Consider the following 26846-nt stretch of genomic DNA (forward strand, 5'->3'; position numbering starts at 1 on the left):
TGTTTTCTACAAGAAGCATCAGTTATGTGCTTCTTCCATGAAGCATGAAGCACTTTAAGTGTTTTTCTAAGATTTATTTGAATTTTTATTAAAGATTTTTTCTAAAAATATTTTCATCAAAATCATTTTCACTCATTTTAAAAGTACATTCAAACGGGCTACAATAAACACGCTTTTAACAAAAGTGCTTTTGGGAACCTTGTAAAATATTTAAAAATAAAAATAAAAAACGAAAAGGTCCAAGTAAGAAGCAGTCGTAAAAGTATTGCTTCTTCAACGTCCGCCAGCCATTGGGGATAAAATACAAAACAAAGAATAGAAAGCTTCGGTCTTCTCTCTCTCTCTCTCTCTCTCTCTCTCTCTGTTTCAGAAAATCAGAATCAAAGGTGGTTGCTTTCGCTTGATCAAAGTCTTCTCTGCCGTTTCCGTCAACACCAAATTGGTAATTTCGCATAAACGATTATCCTTTTCTTTTTCTCTTGGTCCAAATTCAATCGAATTATCAAATTATCCGTATAAATTCGAGTAATTTGACATTTTGATTTGATTTGGGAACTGACAGCAGTGACTCAGATTTATCCATTATCCTCGAAATCCCCGAAATTCAATTCCAAAAACCACGACGGATCCGACGGCCGAGACACGGAGGGGCCCCGACTGTATGGTGGGGCTGGAGTGCTTTCTGGACGTCGTCAGGGCCCTCGGCATGGGCTCCTGCCTCTCTGCTGATGGCAGCGCTGCCGCCTACGGCTCCGTCCCTTCATCCGACAGCAAGAGGCGGATGAGGAGGGTGGCTGCGATTTCCTCCCCGTCCTCAACGACACGGTCAGCCGATAACGTGGAGATGTGGCTGCACAGAGTCCATGACAGGATGTTCTTGAATGGGTCCTCTGACTTTACTTCCTTGTTCAGCAAGCAAGGCAAGAAAGGGGTCAATCAGGACGCCATGATTGCTTGGGAGGTGCTTTGCTTTTTCTCTCTACTCAAATGTTTATCCAATCATAATTGTATAGAAATAGATATTTTATCCGACAGTCTGGATTTTAATGTTGCCGGTCTATGATGTTATTGCATGTTATGTTGTCTGCCTATGATATTATGTTGTCAAACTGCGAATCTGGACCATTGATTGCTGCAAAACTGAATATCTTTGTGGTGTTTCGACAGAATTTCGGTTCGGCGGATACCACTTTCTGTGGTGTTTTTGATGGGCATGGTCCTTTTGGCCATGTGGTTGCAAAGAAGGTGAGGGATGCTCTACCTTTGCGGCTGACTTCACAGTGGGTATTGAATGGTAATGCCAGGAACGGGCCTGCTGATGATTCGAGCGAGGCTGTTGCATATCACGAAGGCAAGGATGAGGAGCGCTGTGATCTTTTTATGACATTGAAAGATTCATTTTTGAAGGCTTTTAAGGTCATGGACAAGGAGCTCAAATTACACCCCCGTATTGATTGTTATTGCAGCGGGACAACTGCTGTCACCTTGGTCAAGCAGGTAGGTTTTTTGCGTAGCGTCACAAGATCCTCGTATTAATCTAATAACATTTCAGTTTTCGGATGAAATACAGGCATTAAGATGCTCAGTAGATCGGCTTCTTTTTATTATCTTCGACAAATTGCATCGCAATAGTCCGTATCTGATCCAAGAGCTCAGATGCTATTACTTAAGTTTTGGTACATCAAGAGTGCACCTGTAAAATTTTCTTTTAAATGCTTACGTGTGTTTACAGGGTCAGGATCTTGTTATTGCAAATGTTGGGGACTCTAGAGCTGTATTGGGCACAAGAGATAAAGATGGTTCCCTCGTTGCTGTTCAGTTGACTGTAGACCTCAAACCAAATCTTCCAAGTATCTTTCTTTCTCTCACTCTTTCTAGTCTAGAGTTAAAAGTTAAATAATATGAAGAATTGAACTTTATATTTAACCGCTGCATTTGATTACCGCTTGTCAAATGCACACGTTACTCATAATATCAGTCTCATATTCCTTAAATTGATTATGAACCATTAAATTATTACAATGGGATACAGATGACGATTTCTATCTTTGATAGTTTCTATAAATCAAGAGCAGTGACCCAATTATAGATTCTGGTTTGTCATATATAATTCATTGTGACAACTGAATCCTGATGCACAAAATAAAATATCTCTAATATTAATCTGAAAAGTGACACAATTTAGGAGTTAGGACTGAATAGTTGTGCTGTGGAAACTTCTGTAGTAAGGGAATGAAAGCCCGCATCCATATCGAAGGCTGAAAAGCCTTAGCTGCATAGTGCTTTACAAGGACTTTCCTTTGCAGAGGACCATGGTCAATATGTCCTCTTAGATGTTATCTATTGTCTCAGCATGTCATGTTTACTCCATTTCTTGGTAGTTGAGTGCAAATTTGTTTTGAAATGGTTGGGTGCATGGATACAGCTTGTTTGTTTGAATTGGATTATGAAAGTAAGTTCACATGCAGACATGAACACTTGCAGCACCCACCTACACATGGGCATGTGCTCATGCATACACACTTAAAATTTTGGTGTTGCAGTAGTTGATATGGTCAATATACTATTACTACTTGTAGCTTAATTGGTGTTTTAACGTAATCATTCTTTATCATACAATTATAAATCCTGGATTAATAATATGGGGTCATTAAAGTTAGTTTTGAATCCATTTTTTTTGTATCCATCTAGGGGAAGCAGAGAGGATCAGGCTATGCAAGGGACGAGTATTTGCTCTCCAAAATGAGCCTGAGATCGCTCGAGTTTGGTTGCCCAACTGTAATTCACCTGGCCTGGCCATGGCACGGGCTTTTGGAGATTTCTGCCTAAAGGACTTTGGCTTAATCTCTGTCCCTGATATATCTTATCGTCGCCTCACTGAGAAGGATGAATTTGTAGTGTTAGCTACGGATGGGGTAAGAAATCTCTTTCCTTATATGTTGTGGCCTACAGCTTTTTGTATAGATGCAATTTACCAGCATATTTTTTTCTTTTGAGTGTCACACTTATTATGGTCTTTAGTGGAAAACTATAATGCCAATTTATTTATTTATTTTGGTTAGTGGTGGATTAAGCAGTAAACTAAAATTGGACAGAACGGAGACTGTAAGTTCAAAATAAATGCAAGCGGGGGAAGGGATACGACCGGACCCCTCAAATAAAGGCGAACCCATCTAGAGGCAAGAAGTCGGAACCACCCAAAGGCCTAAACTAATACAGATAATGGGAAGAGTATCCACTCAAGGAGCGAATGTATAGGATCAGCAGGCCTCAAAGAAATGGTAGTGGGATGGAACTTTTGAGTATTCACTAGGATAGTATTTGACTTCTTCCATCACCAATGGAGAAGCAAACACTAATATACTAATTATAACAACTAGAAACTTCAAAGCTGTAAGCATATAAAAACTTAAACCCCAGTGTACCATTTCATAGGCTTTTATCAGGTAAACCTTAAGGAAACGTTTTGGGGGTGCCAAGGGTGTTATGCAATTCATCGTGAGCTTCTGAACTAGGAAGATGTTGTCCCCTATCCTTCTTCAAGCAACAAAGGCATGTTGATTAGTGCTAATAAGGTTGAAGTGCGACAGATTCACCGTTTAGCAATAATCTCTGCAATTGGTAATAGTGTTAGAACATATGAGGAAGGTTTGACACGTCAAGTCATGCACATAGGGGGTATCGGAGCAAGAATGGTGGAATTAAGCTGCATAAGAGTGTTCTGTTTAAGCGTTTGAGTCCTGCGCTGGAATTGTAAAAAAGCTTCTATCTTTACCTTTTTTTTTCCTTGCCAGCAACAAAAAAATTTATTTTCGTATTTGTACATTCTCTCTATAATATTCCTGCTTAGCCTCATCCATTGGAGTCTTAATTTCAGTCTTTAATTCGTCCATTTGTGTAGTAAATCTTCCACCTCTCTAAGCATTCTTCTATTCTTTTTCAGTAAATCTTCCACCTCTCTAAGCATTCTTCTATTCTTTTTCTTTCTTTGAATTAAAGTACCATGTTCTTGGTCTGGAAAACATGAAAATCCAAAACTCTGAGGTTTCTAATTTTATCTTCAATGAAACTGGCTTTGATTACCGGGCAGATGTGTTTCATTTTGTTTGGGGGCAGAAGTGCTGTTTATTTAATCCGCTTGTGGAGATATCTTGATAATTTTTACAAGTCGATTTAACTTAAAAAAACCATATAAATCCAACTGACGTCATAGATTCAAATATGCACATGAAAAGTGTCACTGTACAGATGGTTTAGTATTGGCTTACATGTATTTACTTAGATATTGTCTCCTGTCCTCTGCAGATATGGGATGTCCTCTCAAATGAGGAAGTGGTGGATATAGTAGCATTAGCTCCACGACCATCTGCTGCTCGAGCCCTGGTAGAGTCAGCAACTCGTGCTTGGAGGTTAAAATATCCGTATGCCAAGGTTGATGATTGTGCTGTGGTTTGCCTCTTCCTCAACTCCAGTACATCAAACGCTACTTCCCATTTCTCGCCAACCGGAGAGGAAATGAGCTCTGGAAAATCGCTGCAGTATCCGGAAGGGAGTTAGTACAAAAACCAACAGCAGCAGTGGCACACTTTTTTCGACTTGCCTGCTCCTGTGCCTTCTTGATTGTAGGGTGATTAATTTTCTTGTCATTGTCTATATCTCTTTTCATTGTTATAGTGATTGGTTGATTTTTTTTCTATTTTTCACATAAATCTCGGCGAAAAAAAAGGATTTCAGGTTATATTTTCAGATTTGTTTGAAGGGAGACGCGGTATTACATTGTCTCTCTTTAGCGTCGTCGATCTGGGATTTCTGTAAATACAAGTCTTGAACCTGAAGCCTTGTGGTTGTTCAGGCTGCCTTGATTTTGTATGTTGGTGGGTGGTCGGAAATGTTCTCCTTGGGTGAGTATGTTTCTGCTCGTCTTCTTATTTTGTGCTTTTTCTTGTAATCCAAGGTATCTTTTCTTTCCTGGTTGCCTTGCATTTGATTTCTAATTGCTTTATTAGGCCCTCCAATGGCTTTTTAATGCCTTGCAAAACACGAAATTTTGTCTTTGATGGATGAAAATGCTGGATGTAATCAAATTATGTGACGGAAATCCATGAGTAGTACGTATCGTGTTTCATGATATGATAATGATAGTGCACACTCGGTAGACTGCATCGATGAGGGATTAACTTGGCTCCTCGAATGAGGAGTTCCGGTATTTCGAATAATTACTCCTCAATTCACTATGTAGCTGATTCACAGAACTTCACTTACGATCCGAATTGTTCATGTTAGAAATACTAAGAAGACTCTTAAAAGTGGGACTCTCCATAAGGGCTCTTTGTCATTTCATGTTTTTGCACAATGTTTTATATTGTTGGCATTGCTAATTATGAGTTTCATTTTGAGAGAGTCTTCTTAGCATTTATGTTGCTCATATTATAAATTAAAATGTAAAGATCATCTCTTCAAAAAATCAATTAAATATGGGATCGTTTGGTTATCGAACTGTATAAAAACAGATAAACAAATTCGATAAATGAATTACGAACCGTCTATTTGCATGCTACAATTGATTGACTAGACGTTAATTTTAATTGATTTTTATAAAAATAATTTATAGGATGAGGTGCCGATTTAGTCTTTGAGCTATCACCTCAATGAAAATTACGTCCTTGAATTATTTTTTTGGTAAATAAGTGCCTAAATCTATTAAAAACTGCTAATTTCATCCCTACTATCAAAGCTATTTTATTCAATTTTTCGTCAACTTAAGTCAATTGACACACTTTAAAGTGTAATACCGTTATTTTCTCGCCTGTAAGCCCTTAACATTTCATATAGGTTACGAACTTAACGTCTAATTTACTATCCAAAGTTAACTCTATACACTATTTCCTTATAAAAAAAATAAAAAAAATTATCAATCTACCCTCGAATTTGTATCACATGAAAATAGCGTGACTTAAATTGACAGAAAATTTATTATAGTAGCTTCAAATATAATATTAAGATGTAATTAGCAGATTTTCATAATTTAATGACTAATTTTTCAGGAAAAAAAAAAGTATTGAGATTTAATTTTCACTTAGTGATAATTTAAGAACTAAATTGACAATTCACTCTAATTTATAATTGAATAATTTTAATCACAAGCCCGGGAATCCATATACCCACCGAGTACTAAATTGACAATTCATCCTAATTTATATTTGAACGATTTTAATCATAAACCGGTGAATCCGCCACCTCAACATCCATCCTCACCCCTCATGTACGAGGAATGAACGACTGAAGAGAACAAAAGTACCATCAGTCCAAAACCTCCACCCAAAAGCATAACTTCCTCCAGATACTCCTTTCCTTTCCCTCCCTCTTCCCACCAACCTTCCATCTTCTTCCATCCCTTCTTTCTTCTCTCTGTAATCTGTAACAGTTAACAATCACAGGCAGTTCAGATTCCTCCTCCTCCACTTTCAATGGCCTCCTCCTCCTCCACGTTTGTCCTCTCAACCCTCTTCTCTTCCTGTCCTCCCCAATCCCTAAACCCAAACAAGCCCAAGACCCCCTCCTTTTCATCCACCCGCCAAACCCTCAAAGCTTCCACCTTTCTGAAAGCCAACCAACAACCCACTTTCCACCCCATCCCTCGCAACCAAATTCACTTGTCCCGCAAATTTCGCACCTTCATCACCGTCAGAGACGGCAGCGACGGCGACGAGCAGCCGGTGGTGGGGGAGGACTCGGCTGAGTTTGTGTTGTCGAAGCAGAAGCTGTCCTCGTGGATTTATTTCACTGCAATTCTGGGTACTGTTCTGTTCATACTCAATGTGGCTTGGCTGGATAATTCCACCGGACTCGGAAAGCCCTTCGTCGATGCGGTTTCGGAACTTTCCGATAGCCCTGAGGTAAATTCTGTTTCTCAATCTCATTGTGGTAATTTTGATTTGAGTACAAATTATTGAGTTAAAAGCTGGTGTCAGGTTGTTTGTATGTTGATGAATTTAATTAAAGCTATTAATAACATCATTAATCATTCATTAGGGTGTTACTAATTGCTTGTGTGTTGTTATTAAGGAAACAAAGAATTGGATTGAATTAGGATGAAAACGAAATGGGATGATACACCAATATGTTCAAATCAGAATGTAGGTTCGAAACAGCATTACAGTGATGTCTTCTGTTAATTCTCGAGAATAATTACACTAACAGTGGTAGTGAAAAAGGGAAGGGGATGTGTGGTCAGTATGTGGATAGTAAAATTTGTGAATGTTTAGTTGGGAATTGCGATAAAAGGAATCGTGTTTAAACTTTTAAATGTTGAATACTGTTTATGGAAGCTATGGTATCAATTGTGTTGCTTTTATAATGACGGGGATAATGGGGGTGACAATGTCCATACAGAGGGGTCGTATTTAAATTTGGTTTAACGGTTGTTTCCTGAAAGTAGGATAGACTCGATAGAGTGTTCATTTGGTTGAATTTTTGGAACAAGAGTGTGTGCAACTTCCATTCTGGTTTCCTCTTAGGTGCTTCGCGTGCATTGATTAGGGGCATGCTTCTTTTTAGTGGAATAAATAAATTCCCTTGTGTTTTGGTTTTCTTTTGATCAATTGCTGTATTGAGAGCTGTAAAATGTGATAAGGGTTTTGGTTATAAAACCTGAGGTTTGAAATGGTATTCTGCAGGTTGTGATGTTGATCCTGATTCTAATATTTGCCATTTTCCATAGTGGTTTGGCTAGTCTACGTGACGCAGGTGAGAAACTTATTGGTGAACGTGCTTTCCGTGTTTTGTTTGCGGGGACATCTTTACCACTGGCTGTTACTACTGTTGTGAGTTCCTCACTCTCTATAAGGAACTCTATCCTTCCTTTTCTATATCTAACTTCATTCGCTGCTACTTTTTCTGCATTAAATTTTTTGTTCGACGGTGTGGAGGGAATTGACTTCTGAGGGTTTGTGATTCAGGTGTTCTTTATTAACCACAGGTACGATGGACTACAGTTATGGGATGTGAAGAATGTATTTGGTGTCCATGAACTTGTGTGGCTCTCAAATTTCATTTCGTTCTTATTCCTTTATCCCTCAACTTTCAATCTACTAGAGGTAGCAGCCGTTGACAAGCCCAAAATGCATCTTTGGGAAACTGGGATTATGAGAATAACCAGGCATCCACAGGTAACAAGTTCATTTACTGGGCATTCGGTTGCCCTTTGGGTCTTTGGATGAACGCTGGTGTCAGTTCTACCATTGAATTCTACAAAATGTGTTATGAACATTTTCAAGTTTAGATGCAATATGATGCCTTCGATTTTTCCAAAATCACCGGGCTGTTGTCAGTTTTTCTCGGGGTTTATTTGCTATTTCGATTATTCTCTAACTAGCATATGGGCACACACGAAGTGTGAGAAAATTTTTTATTTTTGTTTTTGAAATAGAAGGAGAGAGGAAGGGAGTGATAGAGAATGTGGGAGTGGGAAGTGTTTTTTTTTTTTTTTTTTTTTTTTAATTAGAAATATGTTAGGATTACATGTAAGTAAGGCTTTGAAAGAAAAAAAACAACAAAAATTGGTTGTGTGAAATTACATTTCTGCCTCATATTTTTTTATTCATGTTATGTTTTAATTAGAGGGTTAAAATGGTAATTTCATAGGATTTTGGTTGACCGTGAGTACATTATTAATTAGTAGAGATATAATAATGGTGTTTTATGTTTGCCTGCACCTTCTGTCCTCTTTTCCTTTCTCTTTCTCCCCCTCATTTCTGATTTGTTAAGACAATTTGGTAATGGTTTTGTATTTCCCTTAGCTGGCCGGACAGGTAATATGGTGCCTGGCTCACACGATTTGGATAGGGAACTCCGTGGCGGTGGCAGCTTCTCTTGGTTTAATCGGACACCACCTGTTTGGTGCTTGGAATGGTGACAGGAGATTAGCTGTAAGACACGGGGAGGCCTTTGAAGTTGTGAAGAAACGAACAAGTATCATACCATTTGCAGCGATTCTTGATGGCCGACAAAAGTTGCCCGAAGATTACTACAAGGAATTTATTCGGTTGCCATATTTGTCAATCACTGCGTTGACGTTAGGTGCATACTTTGCACACCCCCTTATGCAGGCAGCCAGTTTTCGGCTCCATTGGTAGGAACAAGATACAAATGCATATGATTTGTACCGGATTGCGAACGGGAAGCTGGAACTGTATATAAACTGTGTAAGAGAGACAGGTTAGGTTCCTCGAGACGTGCTAATCATAGCCACTAGTCACAAGCATGTTGTATGTCCCTGAGATGCACTGGTGTCATTAATCAAGTTATCAAGAAATTGAGTATATAACATGTTTTATGTACGGGGTAAGACTTCAATGCTACGTATGATTCAATGTTACAAGTACTTTGAGCCGTTAGATTTGATTTCCACCACTATTTATTTCTTTTCTTTTTTATCCTAGCCATTCATTTTCCCTATCCTTTAATACTACCAACAAAAGATACGGATGATCTGAATGATGGACATAATTGGGGCTTGAAACACGATGGGAAGGAGGAAGAAAAACGAAAATTTCAATGGTGCAGGAAAAACCTACTCTGATGCCATCGTAAAAGATGGGAAATTTCTTATATCATTGATAGGGAATTACGTACGGGCAACGGTTATGGCCGGAGAGTAATCACGGTTATTTATTCATAACTGTTTAAATTATTACCTACATAACCGTTTATTCGTTGGATAGTTTTGTAAACGAGTATACCAATAACCATAATCGTTTATGAACGAGTAAATGTATCTGTAACCGTGTCTCCGTTTACTTATTTACCGGTTTTTTAAGAAGTTGAAAATCAAAATAGAATTTTTCATAATTTTGTTTAAATTCCATAATTGTATTTTCATTTTTTTTCAACTATTTTCATTTTCAAACTAAAGTATATTATGCAACATACTTTTCAGCTAAATCCAAGGAAGTTTTTAATTAAAACATCTAGACCAAGATTAAAATAAAATCAAACTGTATATGATTACAAAGTTGAAGCTTCCAATCTAGAAGATTCAAAGCTTCAAAAATTAGCCAATCTTATATGGTTCTATAAACGGGTATATCAATCTTGTATACTAGAAGATTCATGCTTCAAAAATTAGCCTAGTCTCCAACACATACCCAAAACTAACCTTCGAACACTCTAATGCTTTGGCACGTTTAATCACAAAATCTCGTGACTCGTTATCACAACAAAAGGCCTACAAAAGAAATGGACAAATTGAATTAATATCCCAATCAATCAACAACAGCCAAAAAATAAAAAACAAAAATTAAGAGTTATCTTTACCACATTCACATCAGTATCGTCACCAAACGAGAAATCTTCAACACGAATAGTAGAGTTTGAACTTGATTCCACAATAAAAGTTAAAATTAGGCCAAGACGGTAAGTTATGGATATATATACGATATATATAATGTTTACACAATAAAAGTTAAAATATTAAACTAAGACGGTAAGTTATGGAGTGTGTGTATGTATGTATGTGTATACACACACACACACACACATATATATATATATAATGTTTACATGAAATTTTACATTACGCATACCCCTAATTTGACTCTACAGCTAGTCTCGAGCACACATGAGAGCATCCGCTATGCTTAAATGAAGTCGACTATAATGTGGGTTAATAATCCTATCACCAGTACTTGGACTTTTTCCTCCAAGTACAAGTCTAAATTGGCCACTAAGCGAACTGAAAGAACCCCTCAATTTTGAGGAGCCAAGCCTTGCTCTTGTCCATAGCTAAAAGATATATTTCAATTAAAGATATAGATTTGATCTCATAATTCGTAATATTCATGAAATCAGTTTCAATCCCGCAAACCAAGTCCTTTTCTTTTTTTTTGATAGAAGCGATAGAGTTTTATTATCATAAACAACCAATTACAAGGGTGGCAGATGGGTACATATGCTTCAGTGATCATTTTTTTTTTGTTAAACGATAAATTTTGTTAAATTAGATGTTAGGTTAGCCACCGATAGGGTTTGAACCCACGCCGTCATGCAAGGGTTCAACATATTTCCACCATTGTAGTAAAGGGTCACTTGCTCCAGCGATCAATTTCTTGATCTAAAGGTAATTAGAACGAAACGCAAATAATTTAAAACTCCTATACGGCCACCCCACAAACCACACACTAGAATGAGAAGTCCCAAAGCATATATGCCACATAGACGAGATGTGACATACCAAGTCTTCTTCTCTTAGACATAAGACTTAGACGCATGTTGTATAGTCTTAGATGACACACCCTGACCAAAATCAAGGTGTGCTGACAATTGTCATATCTCAGCCCGGGCCCTCACCACATCCCAAGCTCGACTCACCGTGGTACGATATTGTCCGCTTTGGGCCCCGACCACGCCCTCACGATTTTGTTTTTGGGAACTCACACGAGAACTTCTCAATGGGTCGCCCATCATGGGATTGCTCTCGCGCTACTCGTTTAACTTCGGAGTTCTGATATAACCCGAAGCCAGTGAGCTCCCAAAAGGCCTCGTGCTAGGTAGAGATGAGAATACACATATAAGGCTTACATGATCCACTCCCTTCAGCGATGTGAGATGTTATAATTTCCCAGAAACAAAACTGTGAGGGTGTGGTAGGGGCCCAAAACAGACAATATCGTGCTACGGTGGAGTCGGGCCGGGGCTGGGATGTGACATTAGAAATAAGTCAAATTTTCAAAATATATTCTATAGATATCAACCCGCCAACGAAAAAAAGGCAAAATATTAATTGTCATTTGAATAGTCTTTGTGGTACATTTTAGGGGCTTAAATTTTACATAATTGAAGATAACTTACGTGCAACTAAAATCAAATGTCACGATATTTCAAACTTATCTTACATTTGTCATATATTTTGTATTTAAAATATCGAATAAAGATAGAAATATCGATATACAAATTTATGAAAATATCGACAGATATATCAATATTAATTGAGTTCGACAGAAATTATAAAATTTACAATGGAATGAGTATATCAACTCATTCAGATTAAGTCGAAATTAGAGAAAAATTCAAAAATAATTCAAAAGTTCAAAATTTGCAATGAATTACGACAAATTTTTTGTAGTTAATCGGTAAATATCATCAAAATTCATTGATTTTTCTATATTTCGCAAATATACGATGAAATTTCCATGGTAGTTGATATCGTGTGATTGATATCGAATCCCATCACCTTTGAATACCTGTTCCATGTAAATTCCTCAAGAAGAGGTGAATAGTAATTTAGAAAAAAAACTAATAAACAAAGCTTCAAATCTTTTTTTTTAATAAAAAATCATTCAATAACTTTATTTAATAATAAGAACAAAAATAAATAAATAAATACATTAAAACCCCAACTTGCGCTGGGCGTGTCTCCTCTCCCAAACCCACCCCTTTCCACACTCCATTTTTTTTTTTCCCATTGTTAGCTACATAAATAGATTTCTTTTTCCTTTTTACTTTTTCTTTTTTCGCTTAAAATAAGAAAAAGACTTCAAATTGAATTACATTCTCCAATTTTAATTTTGTGGTGCTGTTTTCCAATAGTAGTCAAGATGACGAGAGATTTTCAATGTGCTCGAAATATGGGGGGTACACCACGTGTTTCTATACAAGTTGTGAAAATTTTATCCAAGATGACGCCAAAGCTTAAGAAATTGGATGGAGGGCTACATTTATTATTGTAGGTATGTAAAAAATATGAGAACATTTTAATTTGGTAATTGAAAACTTTTTAAATATAATTACGGAGAACATAATCTTCTAAAGGTTTTGATCTATAGGGTCACTTCTGGGTTTATCGTTTTCAGCGTAATGAGTGTTTTTACAGTACCAAAAATTGTCTAAGTTTCAAACCTTATAAAACTAAACCAAGAATTAAACATTATTTATAAAATTTGACCAATAAGTAGACGTTATTCATGAAACTAGACCAATAAGTAAACACTATTTATGAAATTGAACCAATAAGTAGATACTATTTATGAAACGAAAACAAAAATTAGGCACTATTTCCAAAACTAAACCAATAGGTGAAAACTATTTATGAAATTGAAATATACACTATTTATGAAAATGGACCATTAACTATGTACTATTTACGAAACTGGACTAAAAAAGATACACTATTTATAAAACTGCATCAATTACTATATGTTATTGGACAAAAAATTAGGCACTATGAAAGTGGATTAATAACTAGACACTATTTACAAACAGGACCAAGAAAGATATACTATTTATGAAACTGCATCAATTACAATATGTTATTTATGAAACTAGACCTAATGACTAGGTACTATTTATGAACATGACCAAGAACTAGATAATATTTTTGAAAGTGGAAAAAAAGCTAGACACTATTTATGAAATTGAACCAGTAAATAGTGTAGTACCGTTCAGTGTCTATGATGGATGCACGAGTCTCACGCGTTAGGTTTATTTATTTATTTATTAAAATTATGTCATTTTTATTAGAATTTAAGTTCTTTTGTCATTTTTACTAAAATTTAAGAATTTTTCATTAATTTTTAATTTTTTTATTAAATAAAATTATTAGATAATTTTTTATTAAAATAAACTTAGCTCAAATGAAAGTGCCTAATTATTTAGTTGCGAGCAAAAGGTAAATTACAAAAAAGGATCATGGGAAATGGGTAAATTTGAATTTTCAAATGCCAAACAAAGGAAAAGAAAGAAATGAATACAAGGGGAGGCAGTTATTAGTTGGTTTAGCGACTTTTGCAGTACGCGAGTGGGTGTGGGTCCCACCACTGTAATGCTCCTCCCACCAACTTGCCTCTCGGCCAACAACGAAACCAAAAAGGCTATACAAATTCCTCCTTCCTTTCTTCTTTCTCGCTTCTGGCCTCTCCGGGTCTCCTTCTCCATGCCATTGCCACCCAACAAGCCATGGCTTCAACGACGGTGTCGATCATGACGGCGGCGGCCACTCTGAGAGGCTCGTGCGCCAGCTTCTCCCTGCTATTCCTGCTCCTGATTTCAACCAAAATCACGACCGCCTTCGCTCTCAACAACGCCTTTCTCAGCGTCAAGTACAAGTACGCCGGCCGCGAGCCTTCCTTGAGCGCCCTTAAAGCTCACGATATCCAGCGGACTCTTCGATTTCTCGCCGACGTTGACCTCCCCTTGGGCGGCTCTGGCCGCCCTGATGCCGTCGGGTACCCATTTCTTCTCTCCCCACCGCAATTCTTCATGTATATTTATATTCCGTGTTGCTTTGAATTGGGTAATTATTAACATGTTTTGCTTGTTTTGGAATTTGTAGTTTATACTATGCCAAAATTGGAATTGGAACACCTACCAAGGACTACTATGTACAAGTTGATACGGGCAGTGATATTATGTGGGTCAACTGTATCCAATGCAGAGATTGCCCAAAGAGAAGCACACTTGGGGTATGAGATTGAGACCTCTCCATCTGATTCTTTGCATCGTTTTCTTTTCAGGTTTTCGTTATTGTTTTGCCCCATGAATTGGTTGTGTTTTGCTTATTTGGGTTGTTTGGCTATGGCAGATTGATCTTACTCTATATGATTTTAAGCAGTCTTCCACTGGTAAATTGGTTCCTTGTAATCAAGATTTTTGCTTGGACGTAAATGACGGTCCGCTGTCTGGATGTACGGCTAATATGACATGCCCTTACCTGCAAATATATGGGGATGGCAGCTCCACTGCCGGTTACTTTGTCAAGGATATTGTGTTTTATGATCGAGTGTCCGGTGATCTTGAAACTACGTCTGCCAATGGGAGCATCATTTTTGGGTAATTTCTTCCCACTTGGTATGATATTTTGTACTTGATTGGAATAAATGCTTCATTGAGACTAGTGCTTGGTAAGTTACACGTAACTGTTTGGGGACAAACAAGTCCTCAAATCAATACTAATTCAGCCATATTGAGAAGATTAGTGGTCAAAATAGTGATAGGAAACTTGTTCTGTGCATAAAAGACAAAGATATGCAATTTTCAGCTGTAACTATGGACCGATTCTAAATTATGGTACGAGGAGAATTTAGTTCAATGGTGGGAGGGTTGTAAGTTTGGGAAAAAATGGACGGCATAAAACATAATTTTGGGTCAGGCTGATGATAAATGAGCTCTTAGTGGATAAATCAATGATACGGTCTTCCAAAATCTTCAAGAATTTTATTCTTCCAACTCAACAAAGTCCTCCTCCCCTAACGAGGAAGTTAGGTTAACTGCTTGAACTTTCCTTTTCTCCTTTTCTGTTCATTTCCCCCATTTAATTCTGCTGAAGTTTTTGTAACTCCTATGCTCTATGTGTGCAAAACTAAATACTTTTATCATCACAAAAATGGTCAAAGTAAACCATCAGTTGTTATTTTGCATTGAACTGTGTAATTAGGACAGCGTGGTATTTTGTTCTTCTTATAAATTTTGGATGGACTGCTTGTCCCTTGCTGAACAATGATATTCCACCTACTTGCTTGTTGTCATAAATTACTTTTTATTAAAGGAAAAGAAAGTGAATGAACAGTTGCTGATTGATAGGAGAAAACAATCCCTCTCTCTCTCTCTCTCTCTCTCTCTCGATTGTGTGCCCATATACATGTGCATGTATATGTGTAATATGGTTACCATTCGTATGGTTGTATTGACATTTGTGAAATAGGTGTGGTGCTACACAATCTGGTGACCTAGGCTCATCTGGGGAAGGAGCACTTGATGGAATACTTGGTTTTGGCAAATCAAATTCCTCAATTATTTCACAGCTAGCTTCATCTGGGAAAGTGAAGAAGATGTTTGCTCATTGCTTAGATGGCAAGAATGGAGGTGGTATCTTTGCTATGGGGCGTGTTGTACAACCAAAAGTTAACATGACTCCCTTGGTACCAAACCAGTATGTATTCTATTCTGCATTTTGATATTGTAATGTTTTCATTCATCTGTTTTATGTGCATTTAAGTGGTATTTTGTGGTCGTTTTCTTGCTTCATAAAACTGGTGTTTTATTTTAGTACTTTTTATTCCCATAATTTAGTGGTATTCTATGTTTTAATTTTTTTCTTTGCTTGTTAGGTATGTATAAAACTAGAGGAGAATCATCGGCTTATAATATGACTCAGATTAAAAGCCAAGCTTCCCAAGAAGTCAAGCAAGCAATGCAAACATTTATTCTTATTAAGTTTTCAAACTTGTAAATATTATAAACTGTAACAGCCATTCGATTCAACCATTCTCTTAGATTGTTGAAGATAATTTCTGATTTTATAGTAATTCAAAAGCAATAAAACAAAGAAGACTGAAAAGGGATAGAAAAACTTATCTATGTACTATATCTTATTCATATTTTCTTTTGAAACATGTCTAATATCTTCTTATCTTTTGGATGAGGACTTCTAACATTATGTTATCCCTGCCTTTTCTTTTCTAAAAATGCTTTCAAGGACCTTATAAGAAGTACCAAATATTATTACTTCTATATTTTCTCAAATGTAGAATATAATCTAATAATTTCCTATATTTTCGTGCATAAAATTTGCTGTTTCTATTGCATCTATGAGAATGTCACCAGAAAAAAAATGCTCTTCTTTTGTTGGAAAATTAAGCTGCAATTTGTTATAAAAATTTAGGTCGCACTACAACGTCAACATGAAAGCAGTTCAAGTTGGCCATTCTTTTCTAAGTCTTCCAACAGATGTATTTGAATCGGGAGATAGAAAAGGGACAATAATTGACAGTGGTACGACATTGGCTTATCTTCCGGATGTGATTTATCAGCCCTTAGTAAGTAAGGTATGTGGTATGCAAGAACTTTCTCTTTTGGAGATTGTCATTAATTTTTTCCATTCATAAATATGATTTTTATTATTATTTTTAATCTGTGAATATTTACATCAGTATTGAATGAAATGCTTTCTTATTAGATTATCACTCAGCAGAATGATTTGAATGTTCAAACTGTTCACGGAGAGTATACATGCTTCCAGTATCCAGGAAGGTATGGTGTATTCCATTGTGAATTTTCTTTTAGGAGTAATAGCAGATAAGAAAGTTTTATATTATTGAATTTTGATTATTTATAATATCTTGAATGTTTGAGTCATTAGATTAAGATTTGTCTGGAGTGATATATTATTCCAGAGAGAAAATGCTGATTGGACCTCTATATAAGGTGCTTAAATGCTAACTGGAATCAGATAAGATGAGTAATCATTGTAAGTTTAGAAGGGATGCGACAGCCGTAAATGTTAAAATGGATATAAGTAAATCTGTTTTTGTGTAGATGTAAATCAATATATTCGTTATCTTGAACTTGTTCATTTGGAACAGATATAATTTGGTAAGCGACCGGCAGTTTTTAGCTTTTATATAATGCTTGTCCATTATGTTTGTGTTTCTTGTTCTAAATAAATAAATTGTATAGTGCAGGACGCTTCCCTGATATTTGTACCTTTTGCTTTTTATTGCAGTGTTGATGATGGGTTTCCTGCGGTCACCTTTTACTTTGAAAATTCACTTTCTTTGAAGGTTTATCCACATGACTATTTGTTCACTTACGTAAGTATATTAAACTGATTTTTTTTTTCAGGCTTTATTGATGAGTTGTTCTTAATTCTTATTCAGGTTTTCCCGTATTACTAGCTTGTTTTTGCATTCATATCTTTGCCAACTAATTGGCTTTGGATTTTAGTATTCTGTGTGTTTAGTTTATGGGCCCGGCTAGCATACTTATTCCCATGGTACCAATTATCAAATTTATTGTTATTAATTTATTTCTAAGAAACTGGAATCCTGTAAAAGAAAAGAGGAAAAGGATGCTGAGGAAAACGGACAAGTAGTCCACCTAAGGGAGAGTCCAACTAAAAAAATTAAAAAAGGCCAACAATTACTATATTTCTTCAGTTGCTACTATTTTTGTTTTTTAAAATATGATAAATATTGGTTGAGCTATTAATGCAAGTATTGTTACCCTCTCATTTTGATAATTTTTTTATTTCTGTTCCACTATAATCGATTATTCTACAGGAAGGCTTTTGGTGTATTGGTTGGCAAAACAGTGGGATACAATCAAGGGATAGGAAGAACTTGACTCTTTTGGGAGGTAATGTCTCATTCTTAGTTTGTGTTGAGGAGTGACTTTTCAGTTTCTTGAGTAAATATAGAACTTCCAAAATATAAGGTATAGAATTGTTATAGCTTATACTCCGAAGTTCAAGGCAAGACTTTCTTAGGTATTGTAAGTAATTGTAATATCAATTCTTCTTTTAAAGATTTATAGTCACGAGAAATCTAGTAATTAGAGGACTCACATAGGGGTGTCTTGATATTTTGCTTTTTGATAAGAAACAAGTACTTATTTCGAAAGGGGAATGTAAAAGGAAGGATAGACAAAAACAAAGTGCCTATAGAAATATTAAGGATCAGAAGGTGTTGGTAAACACTCAACGAAAAAAAAAAAAAAAAAACTTATGAGGAAAATATGGAAATTTTCTCTTTGAAACTTAAGGACTGTAATACAGTTCATGCTGACTCACACCGTTGCTCTAGTATTCATTGATACTTGTGATTCTCATAGTAACACTTACTTTAGGGTAAGATGAGATCATAGATTCAGTGTTGGGATGCCTATGAGGAATTGAGGAGTCTAATGGAACAATTGAACCAAATGTACTATTTAGACCGTATGTCCATTTTTTTAATTTGATGTAAAATTTCGCTTAATAAAGAATAATATTTGGGTTTAGCTCTATACTACGATTCCAAGTATCATAAATATAGCCAACTTTCCCACACTTATTGTGTGTGGTATTATAAGTAATTATGGTTAATCTTCAGTATAAGCGACTATAGTCATGTGGCATCAATCTTCAAATGCAACTAAAGACTGGGTAAGCATAGCTATATAAAGTTTAAATGACATGATATATGAGACGAGCAAGACACAAGAGAGTTGCATGAAATTCCCGGTGGACTTGATCATTTAAAGTGTTTCTTGCAGATTTGGTACTTTCAAACAAGCTAGTCCTGTATGATCTTGAGAATCAAGTCATTGGATGGACCGAATATAACTGTGAGTGTCATGTTATTTTCTGTTCTTAATGTCTGTGTGTTCAAGTAATATGAGTACATCCTAATTAGGCTCACCGGTTACTTACCAGAGACGGTTTTAGACACTTTTCAAATGTGAGTTTCTCTTCTTTTTACTAATCTGAACTTTTCTATGGTCAATTTCAGGCTCATCGAGTATTAAAGTACAGGATGAACAGAGTGGAACAGTGCACTTAGTAGGTTCCCACTATATTTCTTCCTCTTCTGCTTCCTATTTGAATACCCGATGGGCTATAATCTTCGTGTTGCTAACCATGCTGCTGCACAGAGTTTAGTGAAGAGGACAGCTAAAACAAAATACTGACAGCCAGATTTCAAGGTAAAGAAAGAAAATTAAAAAAAATAGAGAAAATACTATGAAAACTGTTTTTGACATGGTGTATAGAAAGGTTGTGATTTTGCGGGTCTATATTAACACCGAAGGTGAAAACACAAGCTAGGATAGACTTATGGTTTTGAAGCTTCGCTATGGGTTTATATTTTTCTGCCCGTTGTGAATTTCTGAAGATTTCTGAGAATATTGTATATGGTTTTCAAGTCTTGAATTGTCTCAACTTAGGTCCTGACAGAATTGTACATAATATCGTTAGTATATGTGTCCTCTGTGGCTCGATCCAGTGGTTCTGTGTCCTCTGTGGCTCGATCCAGTGGTTCGATGGCTGCACCTTTGAACTTCACAGTTATCGCCTCGTTGTTTGTATTGCACAGATGAATTGCCCACATATCTAATTTCATCAGCACATACAAGATGCATGTTAAATTTCACATCATCATATGTTGCGTTACAGTTGCGAAAACTTTACCGGAGCTAATGTAAGATCTAAAGTTTTACATTTTGGCCATCCTTTTTTACCTCTTGCACTTTCTACTTAATCGTATTCCTCGAGTTTATTTTCTTTTGATTTGTTCCATCCAACGGTCAGAGGAAAACAGAGTAAGGTGCGGCAAGTGACGCGCACCCGACAACATTTTAATCGAAAGAAATGTGACAGCTTTGTAGACTAGGAAGAGAATGCCATGGAAAAACAAAGTTGGTTGGGAGAGGAAAACAATTGAGTTGTCAATGACAAATTTGGAGTGTTTGTCCAGAGAAGGAAACGAGGGCATGTTTTGGCAAAACCAAGGATTAGGTTCAAGCTGCTCCAAGCCAATGATAAAGCCCAACACTAGACAAAGATGTGGCCCAAGCTATACTTTGCGCCCATGTTTTGACATAAGGAAAAGGATTTTCTCGCCGGATCCTTTTCCTAGGGATTTATCGATCGTGATCGTTCATCGTATATCGTACAGTCAGTTTTCGTTAGGTACTATTATATTTAATTTTAAAATGATTTCTGATTGCACGATGTATGATAAATGGTTACAATCATGGGATCCCTTGGAAAAGGATCCGGCGAGGATCTTTTTCGTTGACATAATAATTTGGATGGATAGTGCAACAGGTGAAAAAGGATGCGCATTATTGAAGCTAATGAAACAATTTTAGCCGTGATACAAACGATATTCTATAGTAAATTCATCTTACGTTTGGTTGTGATCATGTCCATTCGAACTTGGGTTCAAGGGGAGGAGCATCCAAAACTTGGCTTTTTAGCCGAATTTGGTCTCTTGAGATTTGAAATCAATAGAACTGGTTCTTGAATTTGTCCACTGTTAATCAGTTTGGTCATTCTTTGAAAAACCATAGTTAAATAAGTACCAAAATGACAAAAATACCCTCAATTTAATAAATAATGGGTCAAAATGATTTGAAAAAATTTGAGGGTATTTTTGTCATTTTACCTTTATTTAAAGGAGAATCTTCACGGAATAAGCAAAATTTTTTACGTTGGACAAACTCAACAAACTCAAGGACCAATTTTATTGATTTTAAATTTTATTGACCAAAATGAGAAGTTATGCCAATCTCAATGATCATTTTGGCTTAAAAAAATCCCCAATTTTTATCCTAAATTCTGAGTTACATGGCAAGTTTAAAGCTTCTATCATCAATTTGGTTTCGTTGGATCAACAAATACTGTTTTGATCCATTTAATGTAATCCCCTACTAGCTCCATGCAGATGAGATTAATGAAGAACAATTCACATGAACTAACAAATTGTACTAAAAGCAAAGGAAATTAGTATCTGCTAATTAATTACTTAATTACATCAAATCACTCACATTGAAAGTACCAAATCTTAGGATACATGAGATACTTTGGGTGAGAGTAATTGAAGGAAAACGTCTGCAGAGGTGCCAACGGCAACCCGCCGTTGACGACACAATCATCGACGGCAAGCACCTTGAGCTGCCGGGGATTCACCAGAGCTTGAGGAAAGCTTCCACACTTCAAATGGACGTTGATGATTGGGCACATTGGGCACTTGTTATTCACTTGTACCATGAATTTTGGAGAGCTTCCAAACTCCACTTGGGTCTGTTGCACTGTTGGAGCTTCCTCATTGGTACTGCATTTTGCTCCCCATCCTGCAACATATATATACACATATATGTATCAAAATTAACCAAGTTAATTAAAACCCAAGTAAATTTTAGAGAGAGAAAGGGAGGGAGGGAGGGAGAGGGAGAGGGAGAGAGAGAGAGAGAGAGAGACCGTGGGGGAAAAGAGAAGCAAGTGTAAGAGAAGTGCAGAGAAGAAGCATGAAAGCTGGTTGGCAATGCATTGTTGCTCTTTCGACTGTAAGATTATAAAGTGAGAAGGTGGTTAAAGTGGTTGGATCCAGACTTTCAGCGTCTGGTTTATATAGAGACAATTAGGAGTGGAAGGATGGGGTGGAGTGAGTAGCAAGCTTTTTATGTGGTTGGTGTTGCGATCTTTGCGGAAGAGAACAACTTAAATGACACGTGTTATGACGCACCATATCAATGATAACGCTATATGAACTGAAACAAACATATATTTTTATTATTAGTACGAGACACTATAATAACAGTACCCATGAAATCGATGAATCTCTTTGCTTGTTAGTTGTTAGAGAGCGGAGGGAGTCACATGCAATCGGGAGGAAAAAAGGACATTTGGAAAGGGAACTTGGGGCCAGTATTTGTACGTACAATGCTTCCCTTACATACAAGCAGACTCACATGGCCAACGTCAGTGCCCCAAAAAGCTGACAACAATTCCAAGTTTTCTGTGTGTGTTGATCATATTGCTCTCTCTCTCTCTCTCTCTCTCTCTCTCTCTCTCTCAGAGACACAGAAGTCAGACCAATCACATGCATGAATATTCATACAGCAGCGCGGGTTTGTCTGCGTCAACTAATTATGCATCTGGCATGCTGCCAACCTCAATCATTCAATCGTTAAGTATTATTATCATGACTTACAGCAAGAATGCTAGTAATCTTTTCATTTGAAATCAGATTTTCTCGTTGTCTTTTCAGTTTAATTTTGTAATGTTGCTTGATGATCGGACCGTCTATTAAAAATCAACTATTTAGGAATAATTTCCATATTGGTATAAAAAAAAATTTGATCCTAACTTAAACCAGTTATATGTGTATGAATGAATTTCATACTATGCCAAAGTAATAATCTTTCTATTTCATGTTGTAAAAAACTCGCCTCTATATAGTAATAATTGTTATTAAGTCCAAAAAAATGCAATACCACGTTGATAAAAATTAAGATGAAGTAAAATATTGTTTTATTAGGATAAGTAAAATATTGTTTTATGTGGCTTATGTGATAGAGGTATTGTAGTCATTTTGAACATATGGAGGGCCTCTGTTGGACAACATTTTACATGGAATAGGTTAACCGTCACCGTGACATACAAGTCCAATAATGCATTGATATATGAAGAAAAACTTACACATGATAATACATTATTGAATATGTGCTCCCCAGAGCGTTGAGCCTGTTCCATGTAAGTTTTTATCCCTTTTTGGATTGTCACATGGCATGGTGGGGCCTCTCTCTTCGTCTTTTTTTTTTTTTTCTTTCTTCCTCTTGAGTGGTTCTATCGACTCCCCGCAATTTGTTGAACACAACTTTTAACTAAAAACACCATCCACATGCTAGAACTAACTTTACCCAAACCACCCTCATACCCTCCACTCCCACAGAATTATAAAAGTGTTGTTGCACATGCCCATAGCTTCCACTTTATTACTAAAAAGAGTAGTTAAACGTAAATTAGCACAGCAAGTACAACCTCAGATGCATAACTCAAATAAAATTCATACTGCTACTTCCAGCTTTTTTGCACATTTTCTATCAGAGTAACGGAGATTAATGAAAAGACATTAGAACAACGTAAAGTAATCCCGTTTTGGGTATATTTTTACAAACGAATCATCACATTCTGTAGAAACTATTTAGCAACGGTTCGATGATGCTTTTCTTCGCCTTGAAATTATTTGCTAGACCATCTGAACTCACATCCCTGATCAAGTCCACGTAGCTCGTTCCCCGGCCAAGTCCCCTACAATGTGAAAGCACATAAAACATCATGTTTGCGTAGTTGGCTAAGCTTAATATCTAGCCTTGCATCGATGAACATAAAACGATTTTCCTTGCATCGTCATCAGAGTTTGATCAATTAAGATTGATCGTACTATTTCAGATCTGCAAAAGTTTAAATATCATTCTATTTTTCTACAATAACAAGATCAAATTGTTAAACATGTCTGTTACCAACTACTCCGTTCAAAAATGAAGATCGCAAACACATGAACCCACCCACGTATATATGAATAGTATGCAGGTATGTGTGCTTGCAGGAAACTTTTGTTTAAGTACATTAACAAAACATTCACAGTTCGCGTTTGAAGCAGATCCGGATGAGTTTTTTGCCTCTACTGCCAAGGAAGAATAAAAAAAATTCAGTGAACATTTGAAAGAGAGAGGGACTTACATGAGGCTCCATGAAAAGCAGCCTTAAGACTATTGGACTACTGAACCTGTAAAACAGAAAAACAATGCACAGAACTGAACAATCTTGACTGTAAATTCAGGAAAACTTCCAAGCTTACATGGAACAGGTTAAGCATCACCGTGACATCCAAATCCAATAATGTATTGACATGTGAAGAAAAACTTACACATGACACTACGTTATTGGACTAGTGCTCCGCGGGGCATTGAATCTGTTCCATGTATGTCTTTATTGTTGTACATGCCCATAGCTTCCACTTTATTAATTAAAAAAGTACTTAAACGTAAACTAAGACAGCAAGTATTATAGTAAGAGATTGAGTACAAAAAATTACAGTAAGAAAATTGCATTGCAGGCCAAAAACAGAAAGTCCCTCATCTAATATAGACAAGTTGTTGCTAAGGTATCAAGACTAAAAATTCAAGAGAGAAACATACATTCGAGCAAAAGCCATAGAAGCAGTGGCAAGAAACATCATAATTGTCCTCATCACCAGCAAAATTAACAACACCTTCGCAAAGCGAAGAAGAATGGGAAACATGAAAGGAAAACTAAACACGCCATTCTGACATCAAAATGCAAGTGTAATAAACAGAACACGCACACGCTCACACGACCACACATACAGAGGGAGTAATTCAAAGGAACAGAAAGTATCAATTTGAATTTCAAATAAAAAGAGATTGAGTATGGTGATCGAAATCACCAACCTTGATACCTTCTGGCAGTAGAAATAAACAGAAAGTAAGAAAGTTGGGCAGAAGAGAATTGTAATATAAGCCTTCAGTGCATTAAAATTGGCACTGATCCTAGAAACACATACATACACAGTGGAAACTGATCATCCAAGGGGTCACTAGCTTCACCGTTCAATCACTTCCCAGAAAAACTAGAATTTACTTAAGGACATGTGTCCTTCGGTACATGAATGGGAGAACACAGTAGACCCGTTGGCTGCAAAATGAAGAGGCATGCAATGGATCAGTAAGGCAGAGAAGAAAGCCAAGGAAAACACCGACACCAAATTTCTCAATTAACTAAAGAACCAAACAAATTAAAATGTATACTAAGAAAGACGAATAAAGTTTGTCATGATCAAAAACTGTGCTTCTGACGCTGTGAAAATTAGACAGCTGCCGTCCCTTCTACATCTCCTCTATTGATCATTCGCAGAATCGCTCATCCACAAGCAGTCCGTCCAGTATTTGATACCATCCGACGGTTGGCTGCATTCGTCAATTTGAGGATGTTCTTGTGGTGATTCACCTTCAACCGTTCCCAACCATTGGTCAAAGCCTAGAAGAAATTCTTCAGCATGTAAAAGAATTTCTTCATCGCTAGTAGTACCACCACCTTCACCGCCCAAGCATATTGGATCAGAATAAACATCACTCATCAGCGGCACACAATCATGAACAGAAAAATCGGTCATCTTCGCATTGCCATGAATGTTGCTTATGCACTCCTGATCATTATTGGCAGTCTCACTAATCATCCTATTTCCTTCATCAGGACTACTGCTTGTACTAGGGACCACACTCGCACTAGTATTTGTTTGTGATCCCACTTCTTTTTTTTCTTCCTTCACTGACGGCTTCTCATTCAATTCCTCCGTTCTTGCTCTCTTTCTCTTAACCGGCAGCTTCTCATTCACTACTTGTTTTCCTGCCCTCTTTACTGGTGGCTTCTCATTGAATTCAGGAGTTGGAACTGAGGAATCCATCTTGATTCCACACCTAGACCTCGGATTCCTTTTAAGTCGAGAAAGAACCACCTTTGCGCCAGCAACTGCGCTAGGAAGAAGACTGTACTCTTCCAAGAGCCAGTCGCCATTGTTCTCAGAGCCTTTGTTTGTATACTTGAAGTGCCGTTTTTCCCCGATTTGATTTCCGTCCAAGCCTAAAACTTTGTCGGAGGATGTTCCGCTCCAAGTGCCTCCAGCTTCGATCTGGCGTTTGCTGCGGCTGCCGCTAGAACGCAGCTCGTAGAAGAAGAACAAGTCCTGATCGAGGAGGGAATTCCCACCCAAGTTTTCCCAAATCACCCAGGGTGGTGTTTGGCCAAAGAGATTGCACTCGTAAATAAAGGGAATTCCCAACGGCTTTCCGGCAAGCGCTCTGATGCGAAGATAGGAAGCGACCAATTCTTGATCAGTTGGATGAAACCGGCAACCCAAAGGCGCACCCCAATAACCCAACGGCATTCTCATTTTCAAACGGGATTTCAAATTCAAATCAAGAAACAAAGCCCTAACTTTTCCGTATGGTGCAGTGCAAATTAAGCCAGAAAATAGAGAAAGCATAAGCCAGAAATTAAAGGAAGAAAAAGGGAACCTGGAAGTTGATTTCGATTTCGATTTCGCTCGCTTGTTAGTCGTTAGGGTTCCTCCGATCCCAGAACAGATGGAAGCTCGTCGCCCAAAAAACCAAACCCGGGATTTGATCGCGCTGAAAAATTTGACCTGAGAGAGAGAGAGAGAGAGAGAGAGAGAGAGAGAGATGGGATTTGAAATTTGAATAAAAGCAAAGAGACGACCGTTTGAATTTGAAGTTAACGTTGCAAGACTCATCACCGCCTTAACGCGGTTATTTGCTTTTAATCATGGGCTGGGTTCATCATATTTTGTTGGGTTTGGGCTTGATCTTGGGCTTGGGTCCAGTTAATTGCAGTATGAAAAATCTCTGGCCCAAAAATCTCTTGTGACAAAATCCAGACCTTACGTTTTCGACACGCAAGTTTCATCTTCTTCTCTTATGCCCCTCTAAACTTTCAATTTCTACTAATTCCCCCCTCCCCAACAATCGACTTCTAGGCTCTAGCTATGGTAATT

At 37.1% G+C, this 26846-nt stretch overlaps 5 protein-coding genes across 8 annotated transcripts; 3 read left to right on the plus strand and 2 right to left on the minus strand.

The window, feature by feature from the left end:
- The first annotated feature begins 305 nt into the window (after positions 1–305).
- Positions 306–4968, plus strand: LOC137722829 (probable protein phosphatase 2C 33). Of its 2 annotated transcripts, none has more exons than XM_068461931.1 (6): positions 306–442; positions 563–961; positions 1168–1497; positions 1733–1850; positions 2692–2915; positions 4306–4968. In XM_068461931.1, exons 2-6 carry the CDS (start codon positions 662–664, stop codon positions 4555–4557), a joined length of 1224 nt encoding a protein of 407 aa, XP_068318032.1. In that variant the 5' UTR covers positions 306–442; positions 563–661; the 3' UTR covers positions 4558–4968. The 2 variants fall into 2 exon arrangements, with proteins under 2 accessions (XP_068318032.1, XP_068318033.1); XM_068461932.1 differs by having other exon boundaries at positions 566–961.
- A 1268-nt stretch (positions 4969–6236) lies between these two features.
- Positions 6237–9317, plus strand: LOC137723032 (15-cis-zeta-carotene isomerase, chloroplastic). Its single transcript, XM_068462184.1, has 4 exons — positions 6237–6896; positions 7677–7823; positions 7959–8168; positions 8799–9317. Exons 1-4 carry the CDS (start codon positions 6468–6470, stop codon positions 9132–9134), a joined length of 1122 nt encoding a protein of 373 aa, XP_068318285.1. The 5' UTR covers positions 6237–6467; the 3' UTR covers positions 9135–9317.
- A 4557-nt stretch (positions 9318–13874) lies between these two features.
- LOC137722657 (aspartic proteinase 36-like) lies at positions 13875–19727 on the plus strand. Of its 2 annotated transcripts, none has more exons than XM_068461708.1 (10): positions 13875–14219; positions 14327–14456; positions 14576–14823; positions 15695–15922; positions 16655–16817; positions 16949–17022; positions 17495–17582; positions 18051–18126; positions 19024–19095; positions 19260–19727. In XM_068461708.1, exons 1-10 carry the CDS (start codon positions 13951–13953, stop codon positions 19406–19408), a joined length of 1497 nt encoding a protein of 498 aa, XP_068317809.1. In that variant the 5' UTR covers positions 13875–13950; the 3' UTR covers positions 19409–19727. The 2 variants fall into 2 exon arrangements, with proteins under 2 accessions (XP_068317809.1, XP_068317810.1); XM_068461709.1 differs by having other exon boundaries at positions 14606–14823.
- A 1511-nt stretch (positions 19728–21238) lies between these two features.
- Positions 21239–22265, minus strand: LOC137721715 (uncharacterized protein At1g05835). 2 transcript variants are annotated; one of them, XM_068460741.1, is made up of 2 exons: positions 22074–22265; positions 21239–21603 (listed from the first exon to the last, which is right to left on the minus strand). In XM_068460741.1, the coding sequence occupies exons 1-2, from the start codon at positions 22075–22077 to the stop codon at positions 21290–21292; spliced, it is 318 nt and encodes a 105-aa protein (XP_068316842.1). In that variant the 5' UTR covers positions 22078–22265; the 3' UTR covers positions 21239–21289. The 2 variants fall into 2 exon arrangements, with proteins under 2 accessions (XP_068316842.1, XP_068316841.1); XM_068460740.1 differs by lacking the exon at positions 22074–22265 and adding an exon at positions 21731–21889.
- A 2896-nt stretch (positions 22266–25161) lies between these two features.
- LOC137721887 (NAC domain-containing protein 41-like) lies at positions 25162–26219 on the minus strand. Its single transcript, XM_068460913.1, has one exon. The coding sequence runs from the start codon at positions 26217–26219 to the stop codon at positions 25173–25175; it is 1047 nt and encodes a 348-aa protein (XP_068317014.1). The 3' UTR covers positions 25162–25172.
- Positions 26220–26846: the final 627 nt, after the last annotated feature.

The sequence above is a fragment of the Pyrus communis genome, chromosome 17 (genome assembly GCF_963583255.1).
Source record: "Pyrus communis chromosome 17, drPyrComm1.1, whole genome shotgun sequence".
Taxonomy (NCBI): domain Eukaryota; kingdom Viridiplantae; phylum Streptophyta; class Magnoliopsida; order Rosales; family Rosaceae; genus Pyrus; species Pyrus communis.